This window comes from Diadema antillarum, unplaced genomic scaffold (assembly GCF_040938485.1).
Source record: "Diadema antillarum isolate AM-2024a unplaced genomic scaffold, OU_Dant_1.0 seq00001186_RagTag, whole genome shotgun sequence".
Taxonomy (NCBI): domain Eukaryota; kingdom Metazoa; phylum Echinodermata; class Echinoidea; order Diadematoida; family Diadematidae; genus Diadema; species Diadema antillarum.
This window is the reverse complement of record NW_027271985.1, coordinates 240,149-267,134: the sequence shown is the minus strand read 5'-3', so window position 1 is coordinate 267,134 and position 26,986 is coordinate 240,149. Positions and strand designations below refer to the sequence as shown.

The following is a 26,986-nucleotide window of genomic DNA, read 5'->3' as shown; positions in this document are numbered from 1 at the left end:
AAAAAAATGTTTTCTTCTCTCCTGTAAACCTGGAAATGCCCAGTAAAGACTGCATATTATCAAAGAACAAAAAAAAAAAAGAAAAACAAAGGTAAAGCCACAGCAATCACTTTGGCTACTCTCCACCAATCACATACAGCATTTCAGAAGACAGTGAAATCAGCTTGGTAGTTTATGATATGGTTCAGCAATCATAACTGTAAGACAATATGTCTTAATTCTGATTTCTAAGACACATCCTGATCACTATTTCCTGCCTTTGGATGCTCTCTTGAGTGTTTGAGATATCCAAAAATATTTTCAAGGTTTAATGAGTGATTATGAGAATGATATGGAACTGGCAGTTTGTGCACACAAACACTGTATATCGGCAACACACAGCATCCCAAAAGCACCACACAAAATGGCTAACCAACTTGGCATGTAGCCTTCTGTCAAGGCCCTCTCGCTGTATGGTGAAGAGGACCCAGCTGAGTGGGGTTGCACGAGGCCCTTGCCTCAGCTGGGCTCACTTCACTCGCCCGTTACAGCAAGAGGGCCTTGACAAAGGCTACTTGTTATGTAAAAACTTTAGCACAGTGAGCACTGAACACACATACACACACAAACAAATACACATACCACACCAAAACTGTTTACTGACATATTTATGGTAACAACACATTGCAGTCCACAGCAAAATGCCAATGGTGATTAACTCGCAATGAATCAAGGCGTAAACACACACACACACACACACGCATACTGTAAACACTCACATGCACATGCATTTAGACTCGTTCCTCAGATACCAGGTTCCTGTGATGTCAACTGATACACGGGAACGTTCCCAAAATGTACATTGTAGACAAAGCTGCCTGCATTCTTGGCCTACATTCTTGTAAATTTGTGTTATGCTGGCCAGAAAAATGGCTTTGCGAGAAAGATTAGAGTTTCTTCTATCAATATCTGTTTTCTTTTTGTATGGAAAACTAGCAAACCATTGCTTAATTCACCTTTTTTCCCCATGATGTGCAGGTTTGTTTTGCTATAAAGCTTGTATCAAGATGTACATTGTACACAGTAATCAAAGCTGAGCTCAGTAAATTTTGATTTTTGCTGACCCCATTCAGGTGTCTCAAGTTTGCATATCACAAGAGTCTGCGGGCCCATCAGTGCACGCCTTGTACCGGATAAATATTTTTGTTGGGCAAATGGCAAATGCAATTGACCACGGAAAGGGGATACATGTACTGCCTGACTGCTTTTGCACAGTTGGATTACTACCCTGTCCGTTCTTTGTCGACCTGCAAAAAGAATTTTGCTTGGAAGCACTGAAGGCTCCTCAGAAAACTGCGGGAGGACCGAGTTAAAAGTTCCCATTCTCTCCACATGTCTGTATTAACTCTTGTCATCACGACCGCTGACCTGTTTGTGTACAATGTTAATGCCATCTTGAGACTCTGGGACAAAAAAGGTTAAACCACAAGCCTGGTACACTACTGCATCCCTCTGCAGAATGTCTCTCAGTTCAGAAATCCCAGCATCAGCTCATACAGTTTTTCAGGAGATGAACCCCTGGAGCTGCTGCCGAACCTCCACGTCCACCGAGTCCATGATCTGCTGGAATGCCGCGGGGCCGTGGAGCCGCTCGCACTTGGCGAGCTGAAACTTGACGTAGTCGGGGAAAGACGTGTTGTGCACAGGATCCTGCTTGGACAGCTGCAGGGGGTATTAAACCATTGAGGAAGAAAAAGAAAAAAAAAGGTATCAAAATCTCAACATTTGATGTCATCATCACTTTTCTTTTCAGACTTCTTAGTATGGTTGTCTAGGGACTGCACACGATACTTTCATCTGAAGGTGTAAGGTCCATTTCGCACCATGACACTAATTGACCTTGCGCATGATATTCTGTCCTTACAATGTATAACACTAAGTACCTCAATCTACAGAGGAATATACCAAAGTACCCTGTACCAAACTTAGACATCCTTCATTGCATTTGAATTCAGCATGTGTTTCCAGTGGCTGGAAGTCTGGCTGAAATGCCTCCCAGGGAGTGAAATGTATACACTGTTTGTGGGTTAGATTCCAGTAACGAGAATAATTACCTCCGCCAAGGGGGGAGGTTATGTTTTTGTTACCGTTGGTTTGTTAGTTATTTAATAGTCAGTTTGTCAGTGTGCAAAATAACTCAAAAAGTAGTTAACGGATTGGGATGAAACTTGCAGGAAAGGTTGAGAATGACACAAGTAACAAATGATTAACTTTTGGTAGTGATCCAAGAATTTGGGGGGAATTTATGAAGGATTTTTGATATTTTGGCAGGTAGGGTCAATGAACTTGGGAATTCAGGCTGCGCATATTTGAGATTTGCATGCGCCCACTTAAGTGCGTGCTCTAGTTTCTGCTAGGGGAGGGCGCGCCGTGCAGCTGAGGGTTTATGACGTAACAAAGGCTTCTATATTGGGAAATCAGACGATTTTTCAGCACGCATGGAGTGTATGAATGGAAATCACTGATCTCTATGGAAGAGCAAGATCATCATTGGAAAGTAGCTGCTTGGTGGAGGTCTGCGCTCTCAGAGTGCTTTTCTAGTTATAGTATAACATGCTGCCAAGTGCTCTGCGAGTGGTAACCAGGTAGTAAGCTCTTTATGTACAGGGTACCTCCAGGCGATGACTTTAGTTTTACTATATGATGGGTACACTACTCATAAGGATATAACACAACTTATTTTCATTGAACATTTCCTAGACTAAAAAAAAAGGAAAACACTTGAGCAATCTTTTTTTTTTCTTTTTCTTTTTTGGGTTGACACTTTGTAACGATAAAACGCTCCATGCAATGGATGTATCACCAAGTCCCAATCAAAAGGCATGCATCTGTGATAGTCTATATGTCTATATGTACTGTATGTGCATTTGGTTTGGTCAGCTGATGCTTCATTATTAACGTATTGATACAGTGGATCCAATAATGTTAGAAACAACTAGCAATGAATGTACTGTACACGTAATGTATACAAAGAGTACAATGAAGTCACTGACTGAAGTTATACAGTGTAGTCTCTACAAAATCTGTAGACTGTTGATTATTTCTTGGTTTTCTCTCCACAGAAATCATATCCATGCCATAGCTATTTTGCAAGCAAGTGTTTTTAAAGAAGACTAACAAAGGTCATTCCTTGCATGGCGGTTCCGCTCCAAAAAAAAGAAAGAAAGAGGATGATACTTATCAACAATATCAGGAAGGGGGACTCACCCGTCTCTGTCGCTTTTCGTGTAGTGTCTCGTACTCGTCCTCCTGATCCTCTTCCTCCGACTCATCGCTCATCACAAGATAACTTCAGAGGATGACAAAAAAATAGAAATCATCAAAATCATATCACAACTTGCAAATAAGACAGCAGTAAAGCCACTGAGACAGTAAAAGCATATCTGTTCATTTGTAGAACGTATCTAAAATATAAATTTATGGATTTCGTGCTCTTTTACAGAACATTTCCACAACTTCAGGCCTGCATTACATAGCATGTATTCTCCAAAAGCTCACATGAAAGGGACATTTCTACCAATCTCTCACAATTACAATGTATATGCAGTTTCCTTCAAAAATACCACAAGCCATCAAGGTAAAATGAAGTTCTTAAAGGTGGTACAGATAAATGGCTGATGCACAGACACCCAGCCTCAGATACAATGCCTCTTCAACAAACTTCTGCAAGGGCATATAAAGGCTGCTATGACAAAGGCCAAAAATGAATGAGAAAAAAAAAAAACTAGAAATGTCGCTTTGGCGACTGGTATGCCTCCGCCATAATGCATGATTTTCCCAATAGGTCTAGATAGTACATGTGGACAATGTGTGATTACATTTTCACAAAATTGGCAAAATATTGAAATGACAGGTTTGTCACAAATGTGTTGAATGTTCACCTTCCTTGACCTAGGTTTAATTGGATGAATAGGAGAGCATGTATCTAGGGATTTAAGGACTTTAACTTGACTTTGACCCATTCATACATTTAGGCATTGAGTAATTTTCAAGGTACAGGTGTGGAGAAAAAGTGCAATTTCTGAATTGAATGGTAAATTGCTACCATTTTCCTCTGGCCCTTGACCCTAAAATTCATAAGATAATCACTTTCAGGTAGAACATGCATAATATGTACTAAGTTTCAAGATAACTTGAGCCACTTCCGAGATATGGAGGAAAAAGTTAGTTCAGCACTTTCACTTGATCTTTGATCTTTTGACCTTTGAGGCAAAAAAAGGAGAAAAAAAAACTTTCCAGAGAATTTCTATTAGGTTACACATGCATACACCAAGTGTAAAAAAAAAAATGACCCTGCTGGCATTGCATAAATATGAGGGAAATAGTAAAATTTTGAAGTGTTGCACTTGACCTTTGACCCCTGACCTTTGACCCTATGAACCCTACATTCTCTAGATAATCACTTCCAGTCAGTACATGTTTATACTATGTTCCATGAAGATACCTTGAACAATTTTCCAAGGTACGGAGATAAAAAAGAAGTTTTAATATTTTTACTTGACCTTTTGACCTTTGACCTTTGACCTCATGACCCAAACTTTCACCAGAGAATCTTAATTGGGTAATACATGTATACACTAAGTTTCAAGAAAATATCTTCAGGCATTCAATAGATATGGTGGAAATAAAGAAATTTTGTGTATTTGACCCTGACCTTTTGACCTTTCGCCTTTGACTTCATGACCCAAACTTTCACCAGAGAATCTTAATTGGGTAATACATGTATACACTAAGTTTCAAGAAAATATCTTCAGGCATTCAATAGATATGGTGGAAATAGTGACATTTTATGTATTTGACCCTGACCTTTTGACCTTTCACCTTTGACCTCATGACCCAAACTTTCACCAGAGAATCTTAATTGGGTAATACATGTATACACTAAGTTTCAATAAAATATCTTCAGGCATTCAATAGATATGGTGGAAATAGTGAAATTTTATGTATTTGACCCTGACCTTTTGACCTTGAGCATGTGCGCCCAAAAGTTGATAGGCACAACTTCACCCCCTAATACACATACATGCCAAGTTTCATTAGGATACCTCAACAGGTTTTGATAGTTACCTTGTCCACAAAATTCATTACGGACGGACGGAAGGACGGACGGACGGACAACCCGAAAACATAATGCCTCCGGCACCACTTCGTGGCGGAGGCATAAAAACAAGAGTGCAGACAAAGATGTCACAGGTAGTTTTGCACTGTTATCAACGCATTGTCTTCTCCTACTTTTTTCCATTTATGACTTCTGGTACATCAGTAAATCATTGTCATGTTGTTTTCAGCTTTCTGTAGTTAGAAAGTTTCATTGCTTCACATTTCTATAGTCCCTTCTTCCTTAGATTGATCACAGCGAAGTTTAGCACTGTTTTCTGTAATAATTTTCAAGGCAGCTTTAATAGGGCTTTCCCTCTCTACTTGAACTTCCCCTTCTCTCCTTGATCAGTTTTTCTTTCGTGCCATCTCCATCTTAGAGGAATTCCCTCACATCGCTACATCACTAGCACATCATAAACAAAAGACAAGAAGAGAATTCAAAGAGGAGCTCCCTTTATTTGCTGGTCATTCTCAGACAAATACATTTGTTTTTCTTGTACTCATTTCCTAGTGGTTTTAAGGGGTCTTTCCTCTTTACTTGAACTTTCCTTTCTTCAATTCATCAGTCCTTCCATCACAACATCTTCATCTTAGGGGAATTTCCTCACAGGGCTTGCATCACTAGAAGATCATAAACAAAAGACAAAAAGAAAATTCCAAGAGGAGCTCACTCTACTTGCTGGTCGTTCTCCTCGCGGCAGACATCGTGAAGGACCTCTACGACCACGTACATCATGTCGGGAAGCCTCTCTGTCACCACTGGAGAGTTACTGGTCAGCAGCGAGGCAAAGGCCAGCCCAGTCAACTTTCGCCGCTCGGCCTGGGTCAGCTGGTCAGTGCGGTCCACCCAGGTCTGAATCAAGGCAGTCAATACTTCCTCAGCCTGCATCGCATGGCAGAAATGAATGCATGATCATCTAGTACACACCATACAATCAACATCTTACCCCAATGAGGACGGACTGATTTTGCTACAGCACGCATTTCCCATAGACACCTGCCCGAGTATACTTGGGACTCGTCCTCAACGGGGCAAGACTTGAACTGGCTGGCATAGGTCAAATAATGCAACACTGATCTCATAAATATGTTCTGATTCTACAGAAAATCTTTCTAGCATCTCTCTGCAACAACTATTGACAAATGCTACAACTACCAGTTTTTAAAATTCTCATGATATCTGAAAGTTCACGAGTGCTTATGATCCCTGATAACAAGATTGAAACAAACAGCATCATCAAAATAATGAGTACAGAGTAATGAATTGCAACCCTAATGAGAAGCTTAAATCTTCTAAGAAAATCAACAAAAGCTGATTGCTGACCCCTTTACTAAAGACTATCATGGACAACACCACAATTTTGATTTATTGGTCTTGTGAGGGCTGAAGAAAGTGTATGTGTCACCATAACTTCTTATAAGGTCTTTCTTGTAATGAATAATTTGATTAATCACAGCAAGATGACATAAAATATGTACACTAAAATTACAGATAAATAGTATTTCATTGAGATATTCATGTCTTGCAGTCATAAGAAGGAATTGCACAAAGAATCACATCATAAAAGTGACAATGATTACAAAACAAATGTAACCTGCTAAAAGAAAAGGATCCGAAAGTCGGGGGAGGACGACTTTCTGAAAGTGACATGATATTGTTCCCTTACTCTTCTTCTTCTTCAATTTCATTTATAATACAACTCATAAAAGTACTCGGTTGCGGAGATATACATGATTTTGTTAGCGCATATCGAGGGGTTTAGGAAATCAGTGTTTCGAGAAAACCGCTTTCAAAGTTTTCCTTCTGACGCAATCATGATCAAGGGGAGGCAAACAGTTTTCACCTCTTGACAATAGAAGGTATGCTCCTAGCGATGTTCATTCATTCCAAAACACCTTTATTATCTTCACTGTGGCAGTTTTGCATGATTTACAATGTACTATTTCAGACTCTTACAGTGCTATTGTATTCTTTTGCCACAATGTCCAGGAGCTGGAAGAAATACTGTTGGTCTCTTATGATGATCCGACTGAGAAGAGACAAGTACATCGTCATCAGCACGGGGTAATTCTGATCACAGGAAAAGGATGGTTGTAAATTAGTCAGTAGTTATTGTGTTAATGATAATGTGAGTATACAGTGCACATACAGCTAGCAACAGCATTGTTCCAACATTATTTAGAAGACCTGTATCTGTTGCACACTGCCAAAACAGTAACAAAGGTCACAACCTCAATGAAATGACTCTACCAACCAGATGCGTATCGTCGCTGGGGTGACCAGACCTCGTACCTCAAATTTTGGTGAAAATGACTGTTTTGGACTGATGGTCATATAATCAGTTAAAGTGATGTCCTGTCCAAATCCTAGCTGTCTTACTCCAAAAATGAAGCCACCACAGCATGTCAAAGGAAAGGCTATCCCATTTGGTATAGTAGTTTTGGCGGCCATTTTTTTTTTTGCTCTCCTGAACATTTGACATTTAGTAGATACGAAGTATTGTGGCCCCAGCGACGATATGGCTATTATGCTAGAGCACTCCAACTGCCTATGTGCAACCAATCAACAATGATCCTAGGTTGGAAAAGTAACCCCACCAAATAAATTTTCTCATACATTGTATATGAAATCAAGAATAATGATCACACTTTAATTGACACACTGATAAAATAAAAATTCTGCCAATATGATCACACCACATCACTGTGTCATGTGAAAGTAATTAATAGAACCATAAAGTCAAAGAATAAATTTAGATTTCATGAATACATGCTTCAAATTTTTTTTACTAAAGGGGGAAGGGATCTACAGTAGAATTTAATGCATCTTACGCATGACCTTATATCGCAAAACAGATCTAACTCTTAATTACTGCTGTTCACAACCAAACAAAAGGAAGTACATAATATGTACACACTTAGCTAAGAACACAAACTACTGGACATTTATTGACTGATAGGTAATGCATAACATTGATGTTGATTATAGGGAACAACAATTACACAAAACATGGACTTACATCCTTGTTGACGACTTGGTCAAAGACTGTCGGTAGATAGGACTCAAATAGCCTGGGTCCTTCCACTGGAAATACTTTGAAGATGGTTTCTATTGTCTGAAAGTTTAAGGATCAAATCAGTAAAAATTTCATAGCTTCATTCTGGTATCTTATTCAGTGTGCTGTAAATACATGTACAATGTATATGCAGGCAAACACAGAGTGCAAACAAGACAGACAGTTCAGTAAAATTTCTCCAGAGCATGCTCTACATGTGCACTCTTGTAAAAAATAAATATTGATTTTATGAATTAGACAAAGTTTACTCACAAAATGACCTGGCTTGAAGATGGGAAATAGCAAGTGATTCCCTGTCCAAGATAATCACAGATTTTGAGATCTACTATGTACACACCATGAATGCAATTACTGGTAACACACTGTATAAACGAAGCAATCATCTAGTCAACATGGAGAATATGAGAAGTAATCATGCCCACCCCAAAAAAAAATAAATAAATAAATAAAATAAAACTAAAATAAAAAAATAATAGTAAACTTTCTGTCTTAAAAAATGCATCCACACAGATCTGCAGAGAAGGGAGATCTGCACTAAGCATTCATATGGGTCATTTCCCAATTACCACTGACTAGCAGGAGTTCTCACAGGACATACCTTCAAGACAAGAACTATCCCTTCTGTCCGGAGGTCAGTAAGCATACTGGTCAGGCTGGTGGCAACTTGCTGACCGTACATCTGGAGGAGATAATAAGTACATCAAGACCACACTGGTTGGAGGACATGATTTCATAAACCCTTGCATACATATTTTTTTCTTTATTTTTTAAACAGATGACTGAAAACTTTACATTCTTCTTTTTTAAATCCATACAATTGTTTGAAACAAACAACAACAAAAACAAAAGGCACTGAATAGTATCTGGTAAGGTCTTAACTGCAGTATGATTACACTGATTATATCGCTTTATGGATTCACATTTGATTCTCTAGTGATAGACCTCACAGGCCTGCACAAGGGTAGTGATATGCTTCACTTGGTAGTGAATCTATCTTACAATCAAACAGCTTGGGTTTGATTTTCATTGAGTCAAGATGAGGTATGGTGATGTGTAATCATACCATCCCCTCTGGTATTAAAAGAGGCAAAACACTCTGTCCCTCGGATAGGACATTTAATGGAGGTCTTGTGTGTGAGGGAGTCATGATGCACACACATAAAAGAACCCATTTCATTCATTCATCGCAAAGAGCAGGAGGCTCACCTGAAGTAGTCCGCCTACCCACCCATACAAGAAAACGAGTGAATAATGCCAACCCCTCATTGTCCTCCTCACGTGATTAGCAAATGTGACCGTGCACCTCAAAACGAACATAAAGTCGCACACACTGATTTTGCCTGAGGACTGAAAATAAGTGAAATGGGTCAACCTAGCCGAACTTGACTTTTTCATATTTTCTGAAAGAGCGGGTCTTCTTTTACATTATGCTAAAATTTGATATCATAAAATGGGCAGGAAAGTGTGTTTTTTTAGCAGTTTATCTCGAACATTTTTGGTAGAATAGTGTGATTAGGTGTGTCTTCAGAATCCCCTTTTCATTTCTGAAAAGCCTTGTCCACACTCTTCACTTTCAACTCTAATAACTTTTGAAAGGATCGTGCTACTGCTTTGAAAGTGGGCATTAATCATGGACAGAATGTGTTAATGAGGCATGCTCAATTTCAGTTTAATCTGATAATCCCTTCATTGTTGTTCCTCTGGTGGTTTACTTCCTGTTTTTTGTCCCATTCATCTCACAGCCAGCACGGTTTGGTAAAGATTAAGCGCTTGAATAGACACTGTACTTCAGAGCCTCTTTTCTCAGTTCACACTTTTTCTGAGTTTGTGCTTTCTTTCCAATATTTAGATAGGTTAGGAGAGTCCATTTGATTTGAGTTATACATCATTTCAAAGCTTAAAGTCTTCTCTTTCAGAATATGGTCTTAAATAAAAATTCATGTCTGGCGACTTTTTGTTTGTTTTGAGGTGCAGGGTCACAAATAGTTAGCACATGGGATCAACCAGGTACATTGTGCCATACAAACACAAATACAAAGAAGGAGGAGGAACAGGAAGAGGAAAAGAAAAGGAAGAAGAAGGAGTGCTGCTGAAGAGCAACTGAGACAAGGGTCACTAGGCAATGACGCACAAGGCATAGGTCTAGTGGGCAAAAGGTCAAAGGTAATACAGCTCAAAGGTGTAGGGTCAAAGGGTTAGAGGTTAAATTACAAATACATACCTGCATGAATTGCTCCTTGCCGAGGACCACATAGCTACTAATGATGAGAAGACACGTCCTAAGGTTCTCTGTGGCTATCTCTGAAAGTTGAAGTTTGCATTGGTACAACAACATGAACAAATGACGAGCTTGATTGCAAAATGGGTTAGGCACCATTCTTAACATTTCGGGATTTGAAAGTAAGTTTATCATCAGGTACAGCAAAGTAAAACCATTGCAGTGATATCTCACTTGCTGAATAACAAAGAATACTCTTCAAATTATGATTTCAAAAATCCCCAATTTTATTTATTTTTTCACATTGTTTTGCAAGATAATGAGAAACCTCTTATGAAATAGGGCAGAATGTATTATTCTACAAGAAATTCAGTTTGTTTGATGAAAATTTGTTTTCAAATGGCTAAGACATCCTAAAATAGAGTGGTCCTAATAAAAGGTGGGTCCCAACTTTTATTAGGACTGCTTTGTTTTGGATATTTTGCCATTTCAAAATGAATGTTCATCAAATAATGCTTGAATTCCTCTTAGAACTATATGCTCTTCCATATTTCATAAGAGGTTTATCATTATCTCAAAAAATTTATCATCAAAAAGCATTGGAAACCTAAAGCCACATCCAAACAAAACTGTACCATCCCTTTAACAAAAATACTCATAAATACCTGTCATTTTGGCATCACAAATCAAATTAAATGACATGAAAATAAAAAATTTGTTACTCACAGTTGTACTTCTACATAATTCTTTTGACAAAGAATAAAATAACATCTCCACTGCACAATCTTAATAATACACCTCAGTGTATTACTAGCAATGATCACGATATGAAGGACAAAATGACAGTAACAGCAGTATGTTTTTTATCATCCTTTTATAGTCTCATTGTGTTATGAAAAAAACATTGTTGATTCAGAGTGGTAAGATTAATTGCTCATGATGTTGTGGTATCTATCTTTGTTGCTCACAGAAATATTATAATTCAGCAGATGTGAGATGTGGCACAGGACTCTTGTTCAAAATGACCCACTTTTTCCTATTCACTATTCAAATTATAACTTCTCTCTGTCACAGTGTTTTCTTTTGGATTCACTTACTCTGAAAACTTGAGAAATGTAATCAACGATTAATGGCAATTCAACTTACCTAGCACTTCTGGCATGTTTGGGAAAAGCTGGAGAAGCTCCGGTGTCATGACTGGTGCATTCTCAAGAGTCGCAAACCTGTGACACCACACCAAAAATAAATAATCAAAATTTGCATTAGTTTGTAATAAATTCATATGGCGCATTTTCCATGTAAATACATGATGCTCATACCAGCCAAAATGCATGACGACATTCTTCATTGATTCACAAGAATGATATGATACCACATGCTATTTGCCGATGAAGGGGATCACTGCAGAAGTAGTACAGAAAGAGCAAGAGGGGTCAAAACAGTTCTGCATGACAATCTCCTTCAAAGAGCCTGCAAAGTGGCCTCCGCATACCACACTTAAAATAAAGTAACATCACTATTATACTCCAGATTATGATTTTGCTATACTCCCCCTCCCCCTTTTTGTTTTGTTTTGTTTTGTTTTGTTTTGTTTTGTTTTGTTTCGTTTTGTTTTGTTTTTGTTTTTGTTTTTGTTTTTGTTTTTTTGTTTTGTTTTTGTTTGTTTGTTTGTTTGTTTGTTTGTTTGTTTGTTTTTTTTTTGGGGGGGGTAATGTGCTGTCAAATCAACCTTCATCAACGAGCAAGTTCATTGAGTCATTCAAAACCATGGATACTTTTCTTCTTAAGATGTAATTTCAAGCTATCCCATCTACCTGTACATACACAATACACAGGTACATTTCAATTCACGGAATCTGGTTTGCATGCATTAGTTTTTGCAATAGTAACCATACCCAGCACACCCTTTCTTGATGTCAAAACACATCTTTATTATCAAGGTACATGTATACATAGAATTTGATTATGTTTGTACATGGCTCTATTTCAACTCCTTCCTATACATTGTACTTAGCATACTGCACTGATGCATACGGTAGAAACATTGTTCTATCTCTAAGCATTACCACTTTACTTGGCTCTTAACACTATTTTTTTTTCTTTGTATCACATCGTTATTTCATCATGACTGACTGAAGCGGCTCACCAGAGGTCTACTCCGTCCTCCATGAGGTAGACGTGAGGAGGCTGAGAGACGTCAGTACTGAACTTGATGACCGGTATCAGGAAAGAGTACAGGTTGACGCTGTATGACCCAAGACCCTGTAGGATGGAGGATGGGAGATAGAATAATTGATTGGAATTCATGACAGCTATCTAAAGTCATGCTCCATTCGGCAATAATAAATGGTCACGAGAGCTATGGTACAAGATTTTGCACCAGGTGCAGCTAAGTTGAATACTGCACCTCATCTTTCAGCGAGTGCGGAATATTGTTTCATTGCACAAGTAAAGACCATACATTTACATTATTTGTTCAATATAACACCTATCATCATCTACCTAAACAGCCTGGCCTAGTTAGAGTTAAGTAGAAGCCATGATAAAAGAAATCATGGGCATACTCACTCGAGCAAGATTCAAACCTAAAACCTCCTGATTTCTGGACAGGCCCAATCTCCACTAGACCAACAGGCTTCCATCCGACAGCAAGTGCTGGTTCTAGGTGGTCTAGTGGAGATGACCCCTGTCCAGAGATCAGGAAGTGACAGTGCATGTTTGAATTCTACTCGAGTACGTACGCCCATGATTTTGTTTATTTACAGCAAGTGCAGGTTCGAATTCCTTTGCATCAGTAGGTACTGCTTCATTATCAAAACTCAATCTGTTGCAATAAAAACATCTCAACGGAAGAATTTCATGAATTTGAATAGAATGTGTTTGCGTTGGACCCACCTGGATGAGATGGACAGAGGTTGAGAGGATGACACACCGTAACATGTTGTGTTCAGCCGAATCCTCCCAGAGGAGGGGCAAGTACTGGGCGAGGCTGGTGGAGAAGGGGCGGATCTTTGCCTCCATCCGCTCTATGATGTACGACATCACGTGCAAAACATTCATCTGGTGATGAAAGGGATGAAGGGAAGTGTATAGTATTAACTCTTAACGTGCCATGGTCGCCGAACGGCGACCTTAGTCCTGACGTGCCATGGTCGCCGATCGGCGACTAAGAAGAGCGAGAAAAGCATTGATCGTTTAAGTTATTGTGGTACCGTAATGTGTTACACCAAGAAACTGCCAATGATATGTACTGGTAGCTGATTAGTATAACCATCGTTTCCACTGAAAATATGACCATGTTTACATTGGAAATTTTTGAGTAAATACATGATTTTTCAGCTAGATGTACTTTTTTCGCGTCGGGAAAATCCGCAGTGAGCGCACCCTCCGCAAGATGTGTATGGACCAAAAGTCTCATTGGTAAACCACGCGTGTGTATGCTATTGAATCAGCATGTATTGTCTATGCGGTTCCACTCGCATTGTTCCACTTGGATGCTGTCCTGCGGGAAGCTGCTTTGATTTTGTCCCTGAAAGAGGGTCAGCTTTCGTTCATCGGTCAAGTCTTTCATCCTTTTGTTTTGGTAAACGTCACTAATCGTCCCCCACGCTAGCATAGGAATTACGCGCGGACAAAGGCTAGCCGATTTCAATAGAATACGCCCGCCCCCGGTCCGCTTAGACAAAAGGAGGATTAGTAGGTTCTTCCTTCTCAAGTGGACAAAAGACACTCTTCCAGGGCCAGGGACATTACTTCAGTTGCAAATACAGGATCTGGGACTAAAGAAGTCACATTTGGGAATGAATTACTGAGGCAGAAAGAGAAATTGCTAAGACAAAATAAACTGCTGGTATCTTTGGAATCATACAATTCTAGAAGGCAATTTTGTTATCATTTGAAAGAGGAGATGTTGCTCTAAAACTTTCTCACAGAGTCAAGGGAGCGTTCTATTGAAGAAAAACCGCGACTGACTCTTTTTTTCTATACTACACAAAAATTTCTAATAATTTTTTTTGATGTATCAATTATTTCTGCAATATTTCAGGTTCAGATAGAAATTATGGCAAACTGACTACATGACATGAAAGAACAAACATTTTTTGATATATGTTGTGTAGAACTCACTTCAAAACAGTCAATAGTTTCAGAGATATGGCGGTTTTAAATTTCATTGTCGGTCCAATTTCGAAACGTTCTGGCTTTAGGTAAAAACCTCTGGCACGTTAGGGGTTTTGGGCCTGGCACATTAAGAGTTAAAGCTATCATTTAAAGGTCCATGAGATCCGCTTTAGTGTCAAAAGTCTCCTTGACTCATGAATGCCTGTTTTTCTTTCTATACTATCATTATTGGATTTCATTTCATTCACAGAGTGCATAGCCCTTTTAGTAAGAGACTTGATTTTCAAAGAAGATCACATATAAAATACAACTGTGTACAATGTATATTAACAAATGCAAATTACATATTAAATAACTAAAGAGAACAAATAAACACTAAGTATCAAACAAAGATTCAATGATTATGTTTTCCTTTTCTCTACACCCCTCGACGTTCCGCACGATGTATCGCTATCACGAAAAGCTAGCGCCGCGACGTTTCATGACTTTTTTCTTTCGAGTCTCCTGCATCTTTTGACACCAAATTTGCGATGACCGGGTTCGCAGTTCCGAAGTTGTGCATAAATATGTACGTGCATGTCAGACCAAAAATTGCTCAAAAACGTGAATTCATGTACAATTTCAATGCAAACTGTGCTTACAGGCAAATTTCATAAAAGCATGATTACTTTGGGGTTTTATTGATTAAAATCAATCAATAACATATTTTCTTATTTGGAACAATGTCGCGGACAAATTTCATCAAAAAAACAATGAAAAAAATAGAGTAAAAAAAACAGGGAAATACATAAGAAATTCAAAAAACAATAAAATACTGATGAAATTTTTTTCTTTTACATTTGCTAAGGACACTAAAAAGAATATTTACACTGAAAATGTGCCTGTTTTGAGCTTTATTTAGTGATTTATACCAAATTGTCTGATTTCAGGCATCATTATGCATAAATTAGCATAATTTAGCATAAGTGATAATTTTTTGAGAAATTAACTTCACAGCACTTTAGATTACATCATAGGCAATGTGTGTGCCAATTTCGTCGCGATCGCGCGGTCGACGGCCGAGACCTGGAGGGGGGGCCTGGTAGGCCCCCCGGCTCTATCATTTACCTAAATAGCCCGGCCTAGTTAGGGTTAAAACAGAATCAAATGAAACCATATTAAAATCATAAATATATCTTGGACTTTAAATTTTTAAAAGTATCTTTCATACAGTTTTGGAATATACAATTTTATTCAAATTATCTCCATCTCACCTTTGTGTCACACTCAGACACTTGTTGTAGCAGGTTGAAGAGCAGGGAGAATATGGATTCCAAAAACTGTGTGTACAGAGAGGGAGAGAACACTGCATCAGACATAGAACTAAACTCCATGCATCAACATGACAAACAAAAGACAAACCGCTCTACTGTACTTCTCTGATTATAGCAATGTGTGGACAAAAGGTAGGAATTTATGCATCTGCATGACTGACCATTCTAATACTTCACAAATGTGAACGCATCACTATGGATTGTTTTGTGATCCATTCCTAATTTACTTCCAAGGGTAGCAAAGTCATCAGTTGTTCTTTCATGCCCACAGTTTCAAGGGGTGTATTCTTGGAATGGTCCTTATTTGATATACAAGCAATTAACACTACTGAAACAACTACAAAAGAAATCCTTCAGGATCAACACCCAACAGAAAACATAACAGTGATAGGATATTCTGAAGTTTTGATAATGGCATGCTCACAACGTAGTTTTACTAGCCTAAGATAGGCTACTGTATACGCCATATATTTAGCAAGTCAAAAATTTTGCGAATCAGGACTTCCCGCCAATTTCGTGAGTGGTTAAATTCACGATCGTGGAGTACTGTACTGAATGGAGAAATGTATATGTGTGTGTCACCATCATATCAGGATCAGACTCATTATTTTTGTGTGTCTTTGATTTTGCAAAGAGCACCTGACTTGCAAAAATAAAAACCTCGCAAAATATTCGGCTTATACAGTGTAGAATTAATTAAAATGCCATTATACATGTATGTCCTGTTCACACCATGGAATGAACCATGGAATGAACCACAGCTCCTCCTTTTTGCTACATTAAAACTAGTTTACTCACCGGCAAAAAGACATCAGACTTGAACTCAAAGTCATCAACAGGTGAGCAGAGTGAAAGTCAAGGAAAGACATGATCCAGACGGTTCACACATGTCTGAAATTCAACTTAATAAAAAAAAGTGTCCTGTATTTTGCTTAAAGACACAGTAGCATGGGGATTCATAGGTGGCTCAATTCATTTGCTGCCCTCCGAAACATAAAAACCGAACTACACACACACACATAAAGAGCACCGGCCAGTGAATATGTACATCAAAGAGTATGATCATTGGTAACCATCGATTACAGTCAAGATTCTTCAGCCGTGTGTGTATGTCAATATATAGAGATTTAATAGTGACAAAGCTGTACACAATTCATTACAGGGATTCTTAAAGATTCCAAACCGGGCTGGCCTTCCCACTCCATGAATTCCCCAGCTATACAGACTTTGCATTCATGTAAATATTGCCATATCTACTGGCCCCCGCCACCCAAGGTGCTGCAATCTTCAAAGAGCACATCAACAAATTAGCTTCTAAAGACAATCAGTAGACGGCATACATTGTAAGTGATGATGATTACCAGACACCTGAATGAAGCCTTTTCAAAATCGTATGACAGTACCAAGAACAATATTATCATATGAACAATAAAACAGCAAACCACAAAATTAAACAAAATCACATGCAGGCACAAAAATACAATATACAATAAAGAAGAACCTAGCACTGATTTCAGCATATCAAGATACCGGTATGCATCGCTGGCTCAATATATGACGGCGTCACTTTCAGTTCTAACTCTGCTGGAACAATCCCAGAACAAGACTAGCAGTGAGAGGCACCTGAAAATACCAACAACTTGGCTCAGCAGGAACTTCTGAGGCCTTTTCAAAGGATATCAAGTTTCAGGGCTTGTGCAGCCGATATCCTGACCACCATATCTTCCTCAGTAGCTAAAAGAGGCTGGACTGCCTGGTAGAAGGTGGGATGGAGGGAGGGGGACAGTTTGACCCCAATCCACTGACCAATCAGCCAGATGACCCTCCGTCGGATGACCTTGTACCTGGTAGGTGAGGGGGAAAAAAAGAATATATATAATACAGTGCTACTGGGTATTGTCAGTTCATGATGATAATTGTACCCTGACAAGCATGAACTTTATATCACTAAAAGCCTCTCAAGTTTGCAAGAAATTTTTTAACCCAACGGACTGTTGCTAAAGCTGAAAATTCTGTTATGCTGGATAATCAAACACTACCACTTACAGTTTTTCAGTTTGTATTGACTTTACATCTGCATTTTCCCATGAAAATCATACACAGAATATAGAATAAATTTACATATACTTCAATATATCTACAATACGAAACAAATGCACACTACATATAAGGACAACATAATTTTCAAAATATATGAACAAACACACATTTTGACATTTTTCAAGAAGGCAACAATTCAATACTTTCTCATTTAAGAGATAATTGAAGAAAAAGGAGTCTGCCATCTGAAGCATGGTACTTGACCATTGATTGAAGCTTTGAAAAAAAAAAATCATATGAACCACTGACTGAAGGTGATAAATTAACAGTCTTCTTTTTACATTCCTGTCAGCGGCGTGTACATGAGACTTACAAGACACTGCACAAAGAATATGACAGAGGCATAATCCAGACAGTGGCATAAACTCTAACATGAAATGGGACACCTTATCATACATTGCACCAAAGAAAGATTGCAAGTTGAACATGGCCATCTCACAGTGCTTTGATCAAAAATTCTAAATGGATTCCCACCGCATGGTTCAACTTTAAGATAATCCGCTCACCTTGGATGCATATTTTGGAGTTCTTTCAGTAGATGTGTTGAGAACCACTGATCAAAGTCGACATCGTCAAAGAGTTCGAAGGCTGCCTGACCAATGGCATTGTACACTGGATGCAGAAGCAAAGAATGGTAAAGTAACCAATACTCAGTGATATGGCTGCATTTCACACACTATTATTCCAGTTCTTCTTCATTGTGTCATTTTGACGATGTAAATTGAGGGACCTCTGGAATGAGCCTTCAAATTGTAAATTGAAATAGAGAAGCACTCGGACAGCACAGACCTCCGCCAAGCATGCAGCTCATTTCCACCACTGATCTTGTTCTTCCATAGAGATCAGTGATTTCCACCCATACCTACACGTGCTAAAAATCGCCTGATTTCCCAATATACAATGTGAAGTCTTTGTTACTTCATCACTTCCAGCTGCGCAGCACGCCTCACCCTAGCAGAAACTAGAGCACGCACTTTAGTGTGCGTATGCAAACCAAAATGCGCAGCTTGAACTCCCAAGTTCATTGACCCTACCTGCCAAAATATGAAAAATCATTCATAAAATCCATAAAAATTCCCACATCACTACCAAAATTTAATCATCTCTTCCCTGTGTCTCAACCTTTCCTGTAAGTTTCATCCAAACCCATTCACAACTTTTTGAGTTGTTTTGCACACAGACAAACAAGAAACAAACAAACCACGATGAAAACATAACCTCCTCCCTTGGCAGAAGTATGAATTAAGCAATTACCCTGCACAGAAGCCCCTTCACAAAGCCTTACCTGCTTCTTTCTGCAGCAATAACTGCATATTCTCTGTATCACTGGCATCTGCATGGATGTAAAGAATGCAATCAAATAAGAGTAAGAAATGCACTGTACAGATAAGAGTAAGGAATATTGTGCATCAGTCACAGATATTTTTGTTTCGAGGTTGCTGTTTTTTAATGTTCTTTTGTATTTGCAGGGTACTTTCCAAGTAGGAGCACTCAATGTCTAATTGCTTGAAATGATAAAACTCACATTTGCAAATGACAACCTGCATGGTTTTGATGCCTTCACAAGACTTTCATGTAATTTATTGTTTGTTTGTTTGTTTTTTTTTCCTGAGTCATTAATCAAAGAGAAAACATGTAAACAAAACCGAAAGTGACTTGCCATGGAGTTACTCAACCACACTGTGTGAATGCTCTGTCACTACGTACAAGTTTTGATACATCAACCCATTGTGGACAGACTGATTTTGCTACAACACGCATTTCCTGAAGACAAACGCGCGAGTATACTTGGGACTCGTCCTCAACGGGTTAAATTTGATTCATACTGGAATGAGAGTTAACATTTTAGAATACTAGCAATTATTCTACCTCATCTTTCCAAAACAGCATTCCCTGAAGTAGGCAGCATGATAATAATTATGCTTCTTTGATAACTGGCTCAAAAAAGAGGTTATACTGCAATTTAACAATTGATGATATCAAAAGCATTGAATTGACTTCAATCTTTGCATGTCATACTGTTATCATCTCCCAGGGCAAAGGAAACATGTATCTGAGACATACCAAGCAGAGAAAACAATTCATAATTGGAGTCATTTACTTGACAACTCACATCACTGCAGGTAACATGTATGACCATCAAAGTGAGAAAGGTGAGTTACCTTGCACTTTCTGAACCATTTCGATTAGAACCGGTGTGAAGACTCGTTTGTAGGCGTGGAAAAGAGCAAGAAACAGTGCTTCTGTACAAGGCTGAAAGGGAAAAATAATCAGCAGGCATAATGATAAATTGCATTAATTTTGTTTAAAATTGATATTTCTTTGTTACACTGCTTTATAAGTGATTGCTGTGATGCAGAGTTTTGCATTATTACCAGGTTGACTTTTGTCAATGCACATACAGAGTTTTAACTCAAAAAGATTTTCTGAGATAGATAAAAGTACAAAAAAAGAACGAAAGGAAACAGACAGAAATGTATTTACATACAAATGTATGTCTGCATGCGTTTATGTTCTAATAGTCCTCTCTGATTATCCTGATATATCCATAATTACAGTTTCTCTACGTACAAGAACACTTATTAACCCATCTGTCATCAGTTGACTGGGACACCTATGCTTCTCACGCAGCCACTATCTGTTGTACACACATGGCCCTTTATTTGCATTTTGACGAAGTTTATTGATCTTGATTACTGGCCATGGTCTGACCTCTAACCCTCTTTCACTCCAATCATATCAATTAACTAATCCTTAACTGTAAAAGCAGTGTCATGAATACGCATTTGCGCAAAGTGGGTGTGGCCTGTTCGCAGGGACTGGGACAATCGCTTGAGGTGAAGGAAGAATATAGTTTTTTTGTTACTTTAAGTCTGATATCATGCTGGTGGTGATTTGTTTGTTGTCAGAAATGTGTGACATGTTGTTGTGCCACCAACATTTTCCTCCCTTCCATAATAGCAGATATTTTCAAGTGATGAATTTTTCACATTTGGTCTGGTAACATGAATTTCAGATGTTTTGAATTCTAAAGCATCAGAATATGAAATAGCATTATGTACAAGTAACAAATTAACATATTATTTTTCACACGAGTTTCAGGTCACACGAAATGCACAAAAATTTCCACAAAATGAAAATGACTTCTTTTACAGTACAGTATTCACTTCTGAGCCTGAAACGTGTGAGGACAGATATGAAAATGAAGATACAGACAGCAGGGCTCCATTTCATAGAAAGTTGCTACAAAAATGATTGAGCAACTCTCACTGCAGTGACAAATGTCACGATGGTTACAACAAGAATCCTGTTTCCTGATTGGCTGTTGTTGCCAATAGTCAAAATTGCTACCCCAACACCTCTTATGAAATGAGACCTAGAAACATAGCAAAAGAGTGACAGATGATATAAAACCAGACTAAGTGCTTACCCTCAAGGTGAATTTCCACGATTCTCCTCCCTCATCTGCAACGAAACCTTCCGGGTCCGACTCCCAGAGCTGAAGATCCTACAAAGGGATAGAAGAGAAACAATTGTATCAGATCATTTCATGATATCACCAGTATGTTTTTCCTCCTTTTCTATCGGCTCTGATAAGAATTGGTTCCTCTCCTTATTAAGGAATATACCTTGTATGTACACTGCACATAACAACAAACAAAAAAGTCCACAAAGAGATTAACCCATTCCTCCTGCAATTCTCTGAGAGCCCCCAATGCCCCAAAAGAGATTCTTTTTGCCCGTTGAAAGGGATGGAGAGGTTGGTAATCCACAAGTGCGAAAGCTGTCAGGAACGAGTTAAATGGAATATCAAGGAATGCAGGAAACCATCTCTAATAGCATGTCAAGTGGAGAAAGTGTCCACAAAGCGTGTGGATAGAAATGACAGATATTTCAAAGAGCTTGTGGAAGAATGGTGTAGGTGAGCCCCAAACAATGAAAATCATACAAAAGTTGTGTTTTTTCGATAGTGTTGCTCTTCTTGTTGGTGGAGGATGTAGAGTTAAAGTTGGTAACGAATATTATGATTATAGTGGTGGTGATGGTGGTGATGGTGGCAATATGTGTGTGTGGCTTTTTTTTTTTTGGGGGGGGGGGGGGTGTTTTTGGTTATATTGTTATCTCTACAGCAGTAAGTCTCGCCTTGACCCTTATCATCATGACCACGTAACTCATTGTCACCACCGAAATATTTACCATCATTATCATCTTCATTTCCATCTTCATGAATACAATGATCACAATCAGGTTCATCATTGTCATCATCATTTCTATTATCTTGATTACCACTGTCATTATCATCATCATCATCATCTCCACCAACCCAAAGGAACTTACATCTTGTCTGAGAGGGAAGTAATGCATGATCAACCTCTGGCAGATCTCTTGTAGCACTTCATCGGTGAAGAATGTAGTTTTTGCCTGCAGGGAGACAAGACATTATGCAACATTAAAAAAGAATTTTAGAAAAATACATTTTTATTACCCTAATTATGTTTTTTGTTTTGTTTACTATTTAAAAGTATTACCTGGTATCTATTATTTATCATCTTTTTTCCCCAACATTATTTAACACTATAGTGCAACAATAACCTAAAAAAGTCTCTAGTTGACAAGAGAGGTGCAAAGTCTATTCAAGAGATGCAGTCACTGTAACAGCTCGAATGATGGGAAGTGTTGAGCGAGACTATGGCATATTCCAATGTGGGGGTAATTTGAACATTTTGGAGTGCTTGCATAGGAAACTGACCATCATGATTTTATGACTACGGCACATACACATGTAACATGCTACATTTCAGGGAGACATGAACTCTCTGAAAGGAGGTGACTGGCTAAGAGGAAGCACGGAATAGATGACTGTTTTTAACCAGTTGAGGACGAGAGAGTCCCGAATATAGTCGGGCAAGTGTCCATGGGAAATGCGTGCTGTAGCATAATCAGTCCGTCCTCAATGGATTAATGTCACAATGAGCAGAAGAAAGATAGAAATCAACTTATCAAACTTTCATGGAGAGACTGAGATTTGAAAAAAAAAATACATACATCAACTGGTTTTCCTTCCTGTCATTTCTTGACAGAAAACATGTTTCCATTCTATACAATCTCTGTTTGTTATCATGGTTCCCTCCTGAAACAAACCTTCTCCGCCTTCACTGAAATGGGGCTAGGCTCCTCATCTGGCCCCGCCCTAACTTTGTAGTTCTCACACTTGACAACTGCCTTGATGAGGTTCATGCTCTGGACAGTGAAGCGCTCAAACAGGAGGTGTCGGTTGTCGTCGGAGAAGACGCACGGGACGCAGAATTCCAGCGAGCTTGTGATGAAATCAACGTAGGCCAGAGGGAAACTCTCTTGGCTATCAATAAGCTGTAGACAGATGATAACAAAGCATCCATTAGGCCAAAGCTCCATCTTACATTTACCTTAAAGGTCCCAGTCAGTAACCATGCACTTCAAAACAATTAATATACATTATTCTTGAATATGGAAAATTTCTATGAGCACATATGAATTAATCAAATGTAATGATATTACAGAAATAAATATATACAAGCTTATGCAGAAATTAACATATATATTTGATATATTGAACATTAGAGATCTTCTTGCTTTATTGCCTGATTTCAGTGTAATATTTCTTCTACATCATCATTCTTTTCTGTCTGTTTCTCAAATGACCCTACTTAATGATATTGTGGTCATTGCTTTCAAAAGAGAGGAATATCAGAACACAGGCGAAACAAAATAAATAACTGATGTCTGATGCACAAACATGCACTCAAACACACACACACACACACACACACAGAGTAAAAAGACATCTGAGCATTATGGCTGCACTTAATCACAGATCAACTGAAGAAGAGGAATAACAATAATACTCATCAGCTTTAACAAGTTTCATACTCACCACTTTGGTATGCAGGATGGCCATCTTCTCCAACTTTTCCCTTAACGAATGACTGGCAGGGAGACTGGCTCCTGAAATGGAAAAATTAAACAAAACCATACACAGCGCTACGTAAAACTTCATAGGGTAGCTCTGATTAGACTAGCACACTGTGTATACATTGTACGTATTAATCCTGAGGTATTTGTTGAACTGTTTTCCTACAAACCAGAGCAGGATCTCTGTTCTGTTGTGGACAACTCTAGATAATCAAGCTGATAGCAAATTTCTGTCATAAAATGCAACTGAAGACAGCCTTTCCTGTTTGAGTCTCACTTGTGAGGTTTATGTATTTAAAGACAAGACAGTATTGTGATAGACAAGGCTGTATTAATACCAAGAATTGAAGACGAAGAACTTCATCTCATTCACACTCATTAACATGTACAAAGAAAATCATAAATGACTCATCGTTTAACTGACTTGTTAAATAATTTTTGTAAATTGCAATCACCCTACATTCCAAGGGTTCTGGCATCATAGCTCTTGCCAGTTAAGAACTAGTATAAGCGAATAGTTATACTCACTGACTTCCAGGAAAGGGCGGACTCGCTGAAACACAAGTTGGAGCAGCATCTGGCAAACAAAACGATATACATGTATGTTCCAAATAGAAAATACAGTATTTGAAAATGTGCAAGAAGTATCAATTATTCAGCAGGGGTGCCAACATTCACTATCAAAGCAGCTTTGATGCAGATGCTTGTTTCATACAACATCTCAAACGAGCGAATTCCAAAAGCAGAGGCTGTTTCAAAGTGATTTTCGCACATCTGAGCACACTCCTAGCGGGTGGGGAAATTTGTAGCTGCTTACAAACAATCCACACTATGCAATGTAATATTATCGTTCCGATGCAATGGGTGCCTATCAGATATGAAAAAACAAAACAAAACAAAACAAAACCCAAAACAAAAGACACACACCCACACAAACAGACAGTGGGCATGCATCACAAGTACAAATTTTGCAGTGAGCTGTAAAACATGAAAAGTTTTAAATTCTAACATCAAAGCCCTTTCCTCAATCATAAACATAATAGCAGCCACTCTATCATTTATAGTATCATACTTAATACTGATGACCTTTAAGGTCACATACCGGATAATGCAGTGATTACTATTTGTTGGTAAACCCAATAATCATGATTACGGGAGTACATGACTACGGAATAAAAACATCTCAACATGGAAAATCTTACCATTGCATCTTGAGACTTTTGTGGTTCACTCATACCAAACACCATCTGCTTTCTTAGAACTGCAATTGAGAATAAAACCAATCAGAGGCTCTTCTTCAGTCAAATGAAAAAAAAAAGAAACACACACAAACGTAACAGAAACAAAACTGGATAATCATAGAAAACTACTAGTAAAACATATTGAAGGATACGTCTCAATCTGTATACCCAGAGCATTTTCTCCAGATAAACGGTGTATCTGATCTGAGGGGCACAGTGTTGTACTTCCTGACAGAGAGGGCAGCATGCTCTGCACAAAATGGACACAACCTTGTCACCCTTAAGGTTTTGAACCAATATCCTTTCTGTTCCAAAGCAAATGGTTTACCTCCCGATTCAACAAGGTAGATCTCATCTCGTCGTTCCTCTCATTTCTCACCTTTCAGAGCCAGGGTGCTCAGTTCTAGCGACATCCCCATGGCTGCCTGATCCTGGCTACTGGCTGCCTGGAAGAACCTCTCAGTGTGCGTGTTCCAGAGGCTCAGCACAAAGCCAAAGATGTTACCCGTCAACTGTGCAAGAAGGTCACAAGAGTTCATGAGAGCTGATTGTAGAAGACACTCATAAATATTTCTCATTATATGAACAAGGCAAGTGCCAAATTGTGTCTCGCCCATTCGCGTACAAGGAATTAATATTTTTTATAACTCCCAGAAGTTAATTGACCTGCTTATGACCTTTGACCTTGTGGTGACCTTCAACACCCCAAGGGACATTTACCATCCAAGTTTGGTCGCAAACGGACAAAGGGATCAAAATTAATGAGCCATAATCGAAACGCACCATAAAAACTTAACATTGGGCCCTAAAAATTTGTTGACCCCTTTCTGTGACCCTTGACCTTGTGATGACCTTTAACTCCCCAAGGGACATCTACCCTCCAAGTTTGGTCACAAACGGACATAGGGATCAAAAGTTATGAGCCACAATCAAAACGCGCCTTAAAAACATAACATTGGGCCCTAAAAGTTTGCTGACCCCTGTCTGTGACCTTTGACCTTGTGACGACCTTCACCTCCCCAAGGGACATCTTCCATCCAAGTTTGGTCACAAACGGACGAAGGGATCAAAAGTTATGGGCCATAAATGAAATGCGCCCTAAAAACTTAACATTGGGCCCTAAAAGTTCGTTGACCCCTGTCTGTGACCTTTGGCCTTGTGGTTACCTTCAACTTCCCAAGAGACATCTACCATCACCCCAGTTTGATTGCCATTGTAGCAACATGTGCTGAGTTACATGTGATAAGAGAGTCTTGCAAGTAAACTTTAACATATGACCTCAAATGACCTTTGACCTTATCATGTGACCTCTTATGGCACCATAACATGAAGGTACCCCCAGTGCATCCATCACCCAAGTTTGATTGCCATTGTAGCAACATGTGTCGAGTTACGTGTGATAAGAGAGTCTTACAAGAAAACTTTAACGTATGACCTCAAATGACCTTTGACCTTATCCTGTGACCTCCAACGGCACCATAACATGAAGGTACCCCCAGTGCATCTATGACCCAAGTTAGGTTGTAATCCAAGCAACTTATGTGAAGTTATTTGTCAAAAGAGAGTCTTGCAGGTAAACTTTAACATAGAAAAGAGAGTCTTGCACATACTTTTTAACATATGACCTCAAATGACCTTTGACATCATCACATGACCTCCGACAACACCATAACATGAAGATACCCCTAGTGCTTCTATCACCCAAGTGTGGCTGCCATTGCTGTAATAGTTGCCAAGTTATGCATCATAAGAGAGTCTTGCAGGTAAACTTTAACATTTGTGACGGACGACGGACGACGGACGGACGACGAACGGACGACAGACAGA

The 26,986-nt window shown here is 38.8% G+C and overlaps 1 protein-coding gene across 1 annotated transcript in view; it reads right to left on the bottom strand.

The window, feature by feature from the left end:
• Positions 1 to 1,542: 1,542 nt before the first annotated feature.
• The window catches only part of LOC139744517 (importin-11-like), a 30,672-nt gene continuing 5,228 nt past the window's right edge, over positions 1,543 to 26,986 (bottom strand). The window contains exons 5-27 of the mRNA XM_071654949.1: positions 25,539 to 25,671; positions 25,121 to 25,179; positions 24,447 to 24,495; positions 23,881 to 23,951; positions 23,109 to 23,336; positions 22,305 to 22,388; positions 21,397 to 21,474; positions 20,129 to 20,219; positions 19,252 to 19,299; positions 18,473 to 18,578; positions 17,547 to 17,710; positions 16,665 to 16,705; positions 15,807 to 15,872; positions 13,330 to 13,494; positions 12,581 to 12,696; positions 11,581 to 11,657; positions 10,438 to 10,517; positions 8,815 to 8,895; positions 8,160 to 8,255; positions 7,097 to 7,210; positions 5,811 to 6,022; positions 3,247 to 3,328; positions 1,543 to 1,701 (exon numbers count right to left, since the gene is read on the bottom strand). Of these exons, the coding sequence (XP_071511050.1) occupies positions 1,543 to 1,701; positions 3,247 to 3,328; positions 5,811 to 6,022; positions 7,097 to 7,210; positions 8,160 to 8,255; positions 8,815 to 8,895; positions 10,438 to 10,517; positions 11,581 to 11,657; positions 12,581 to 12,696; positions 13,330 to 13,494; positions 15,807 to 15,872; positions 16,665 to 16,705; positions 17,547 to 17,710; positions 18,473 to 18,578; positions 19,252 to 19,299; positions 20,129 to 20,219; positions 21,397 to 21,474; positions 22,305 to 22,388; positions 23,109 to 23,336; positions 23,881 to 23,951; positions 24,447 to 24,495; positions 25,121 to 25,179; positions 25,539 to 25,671 (2,400 nt within the window). The remainder of the gene's footprint in view (positions 1,702 to 3,246; positions 3,329 to 5,810; positions 6,023 to 7,096; positions 7,211 to 8,159; positions 8,256 to 8,814; positions 8,896 to 10,437; positions 10,518 to 11,580; positions 11,658 to 12,580; positions 12,697 to 13,329; positions 13,495 to 15,806; positions 15,873 to 16,664; positions 16,706 to 17,546; positions 17,711 to 18,472; positions 18,579 to 19,251; positions 19,300 to 20,128; positions 20,220 to 21,396; positions 21,475 to 22,304; positions 22,389 to 23,108; positions 23,337 to 23,880; positions 23,952 to 24,446; positions 24,496 to 25,120; positions 25,180 to 25,538; positions 25,672 to 26,986) is intronic.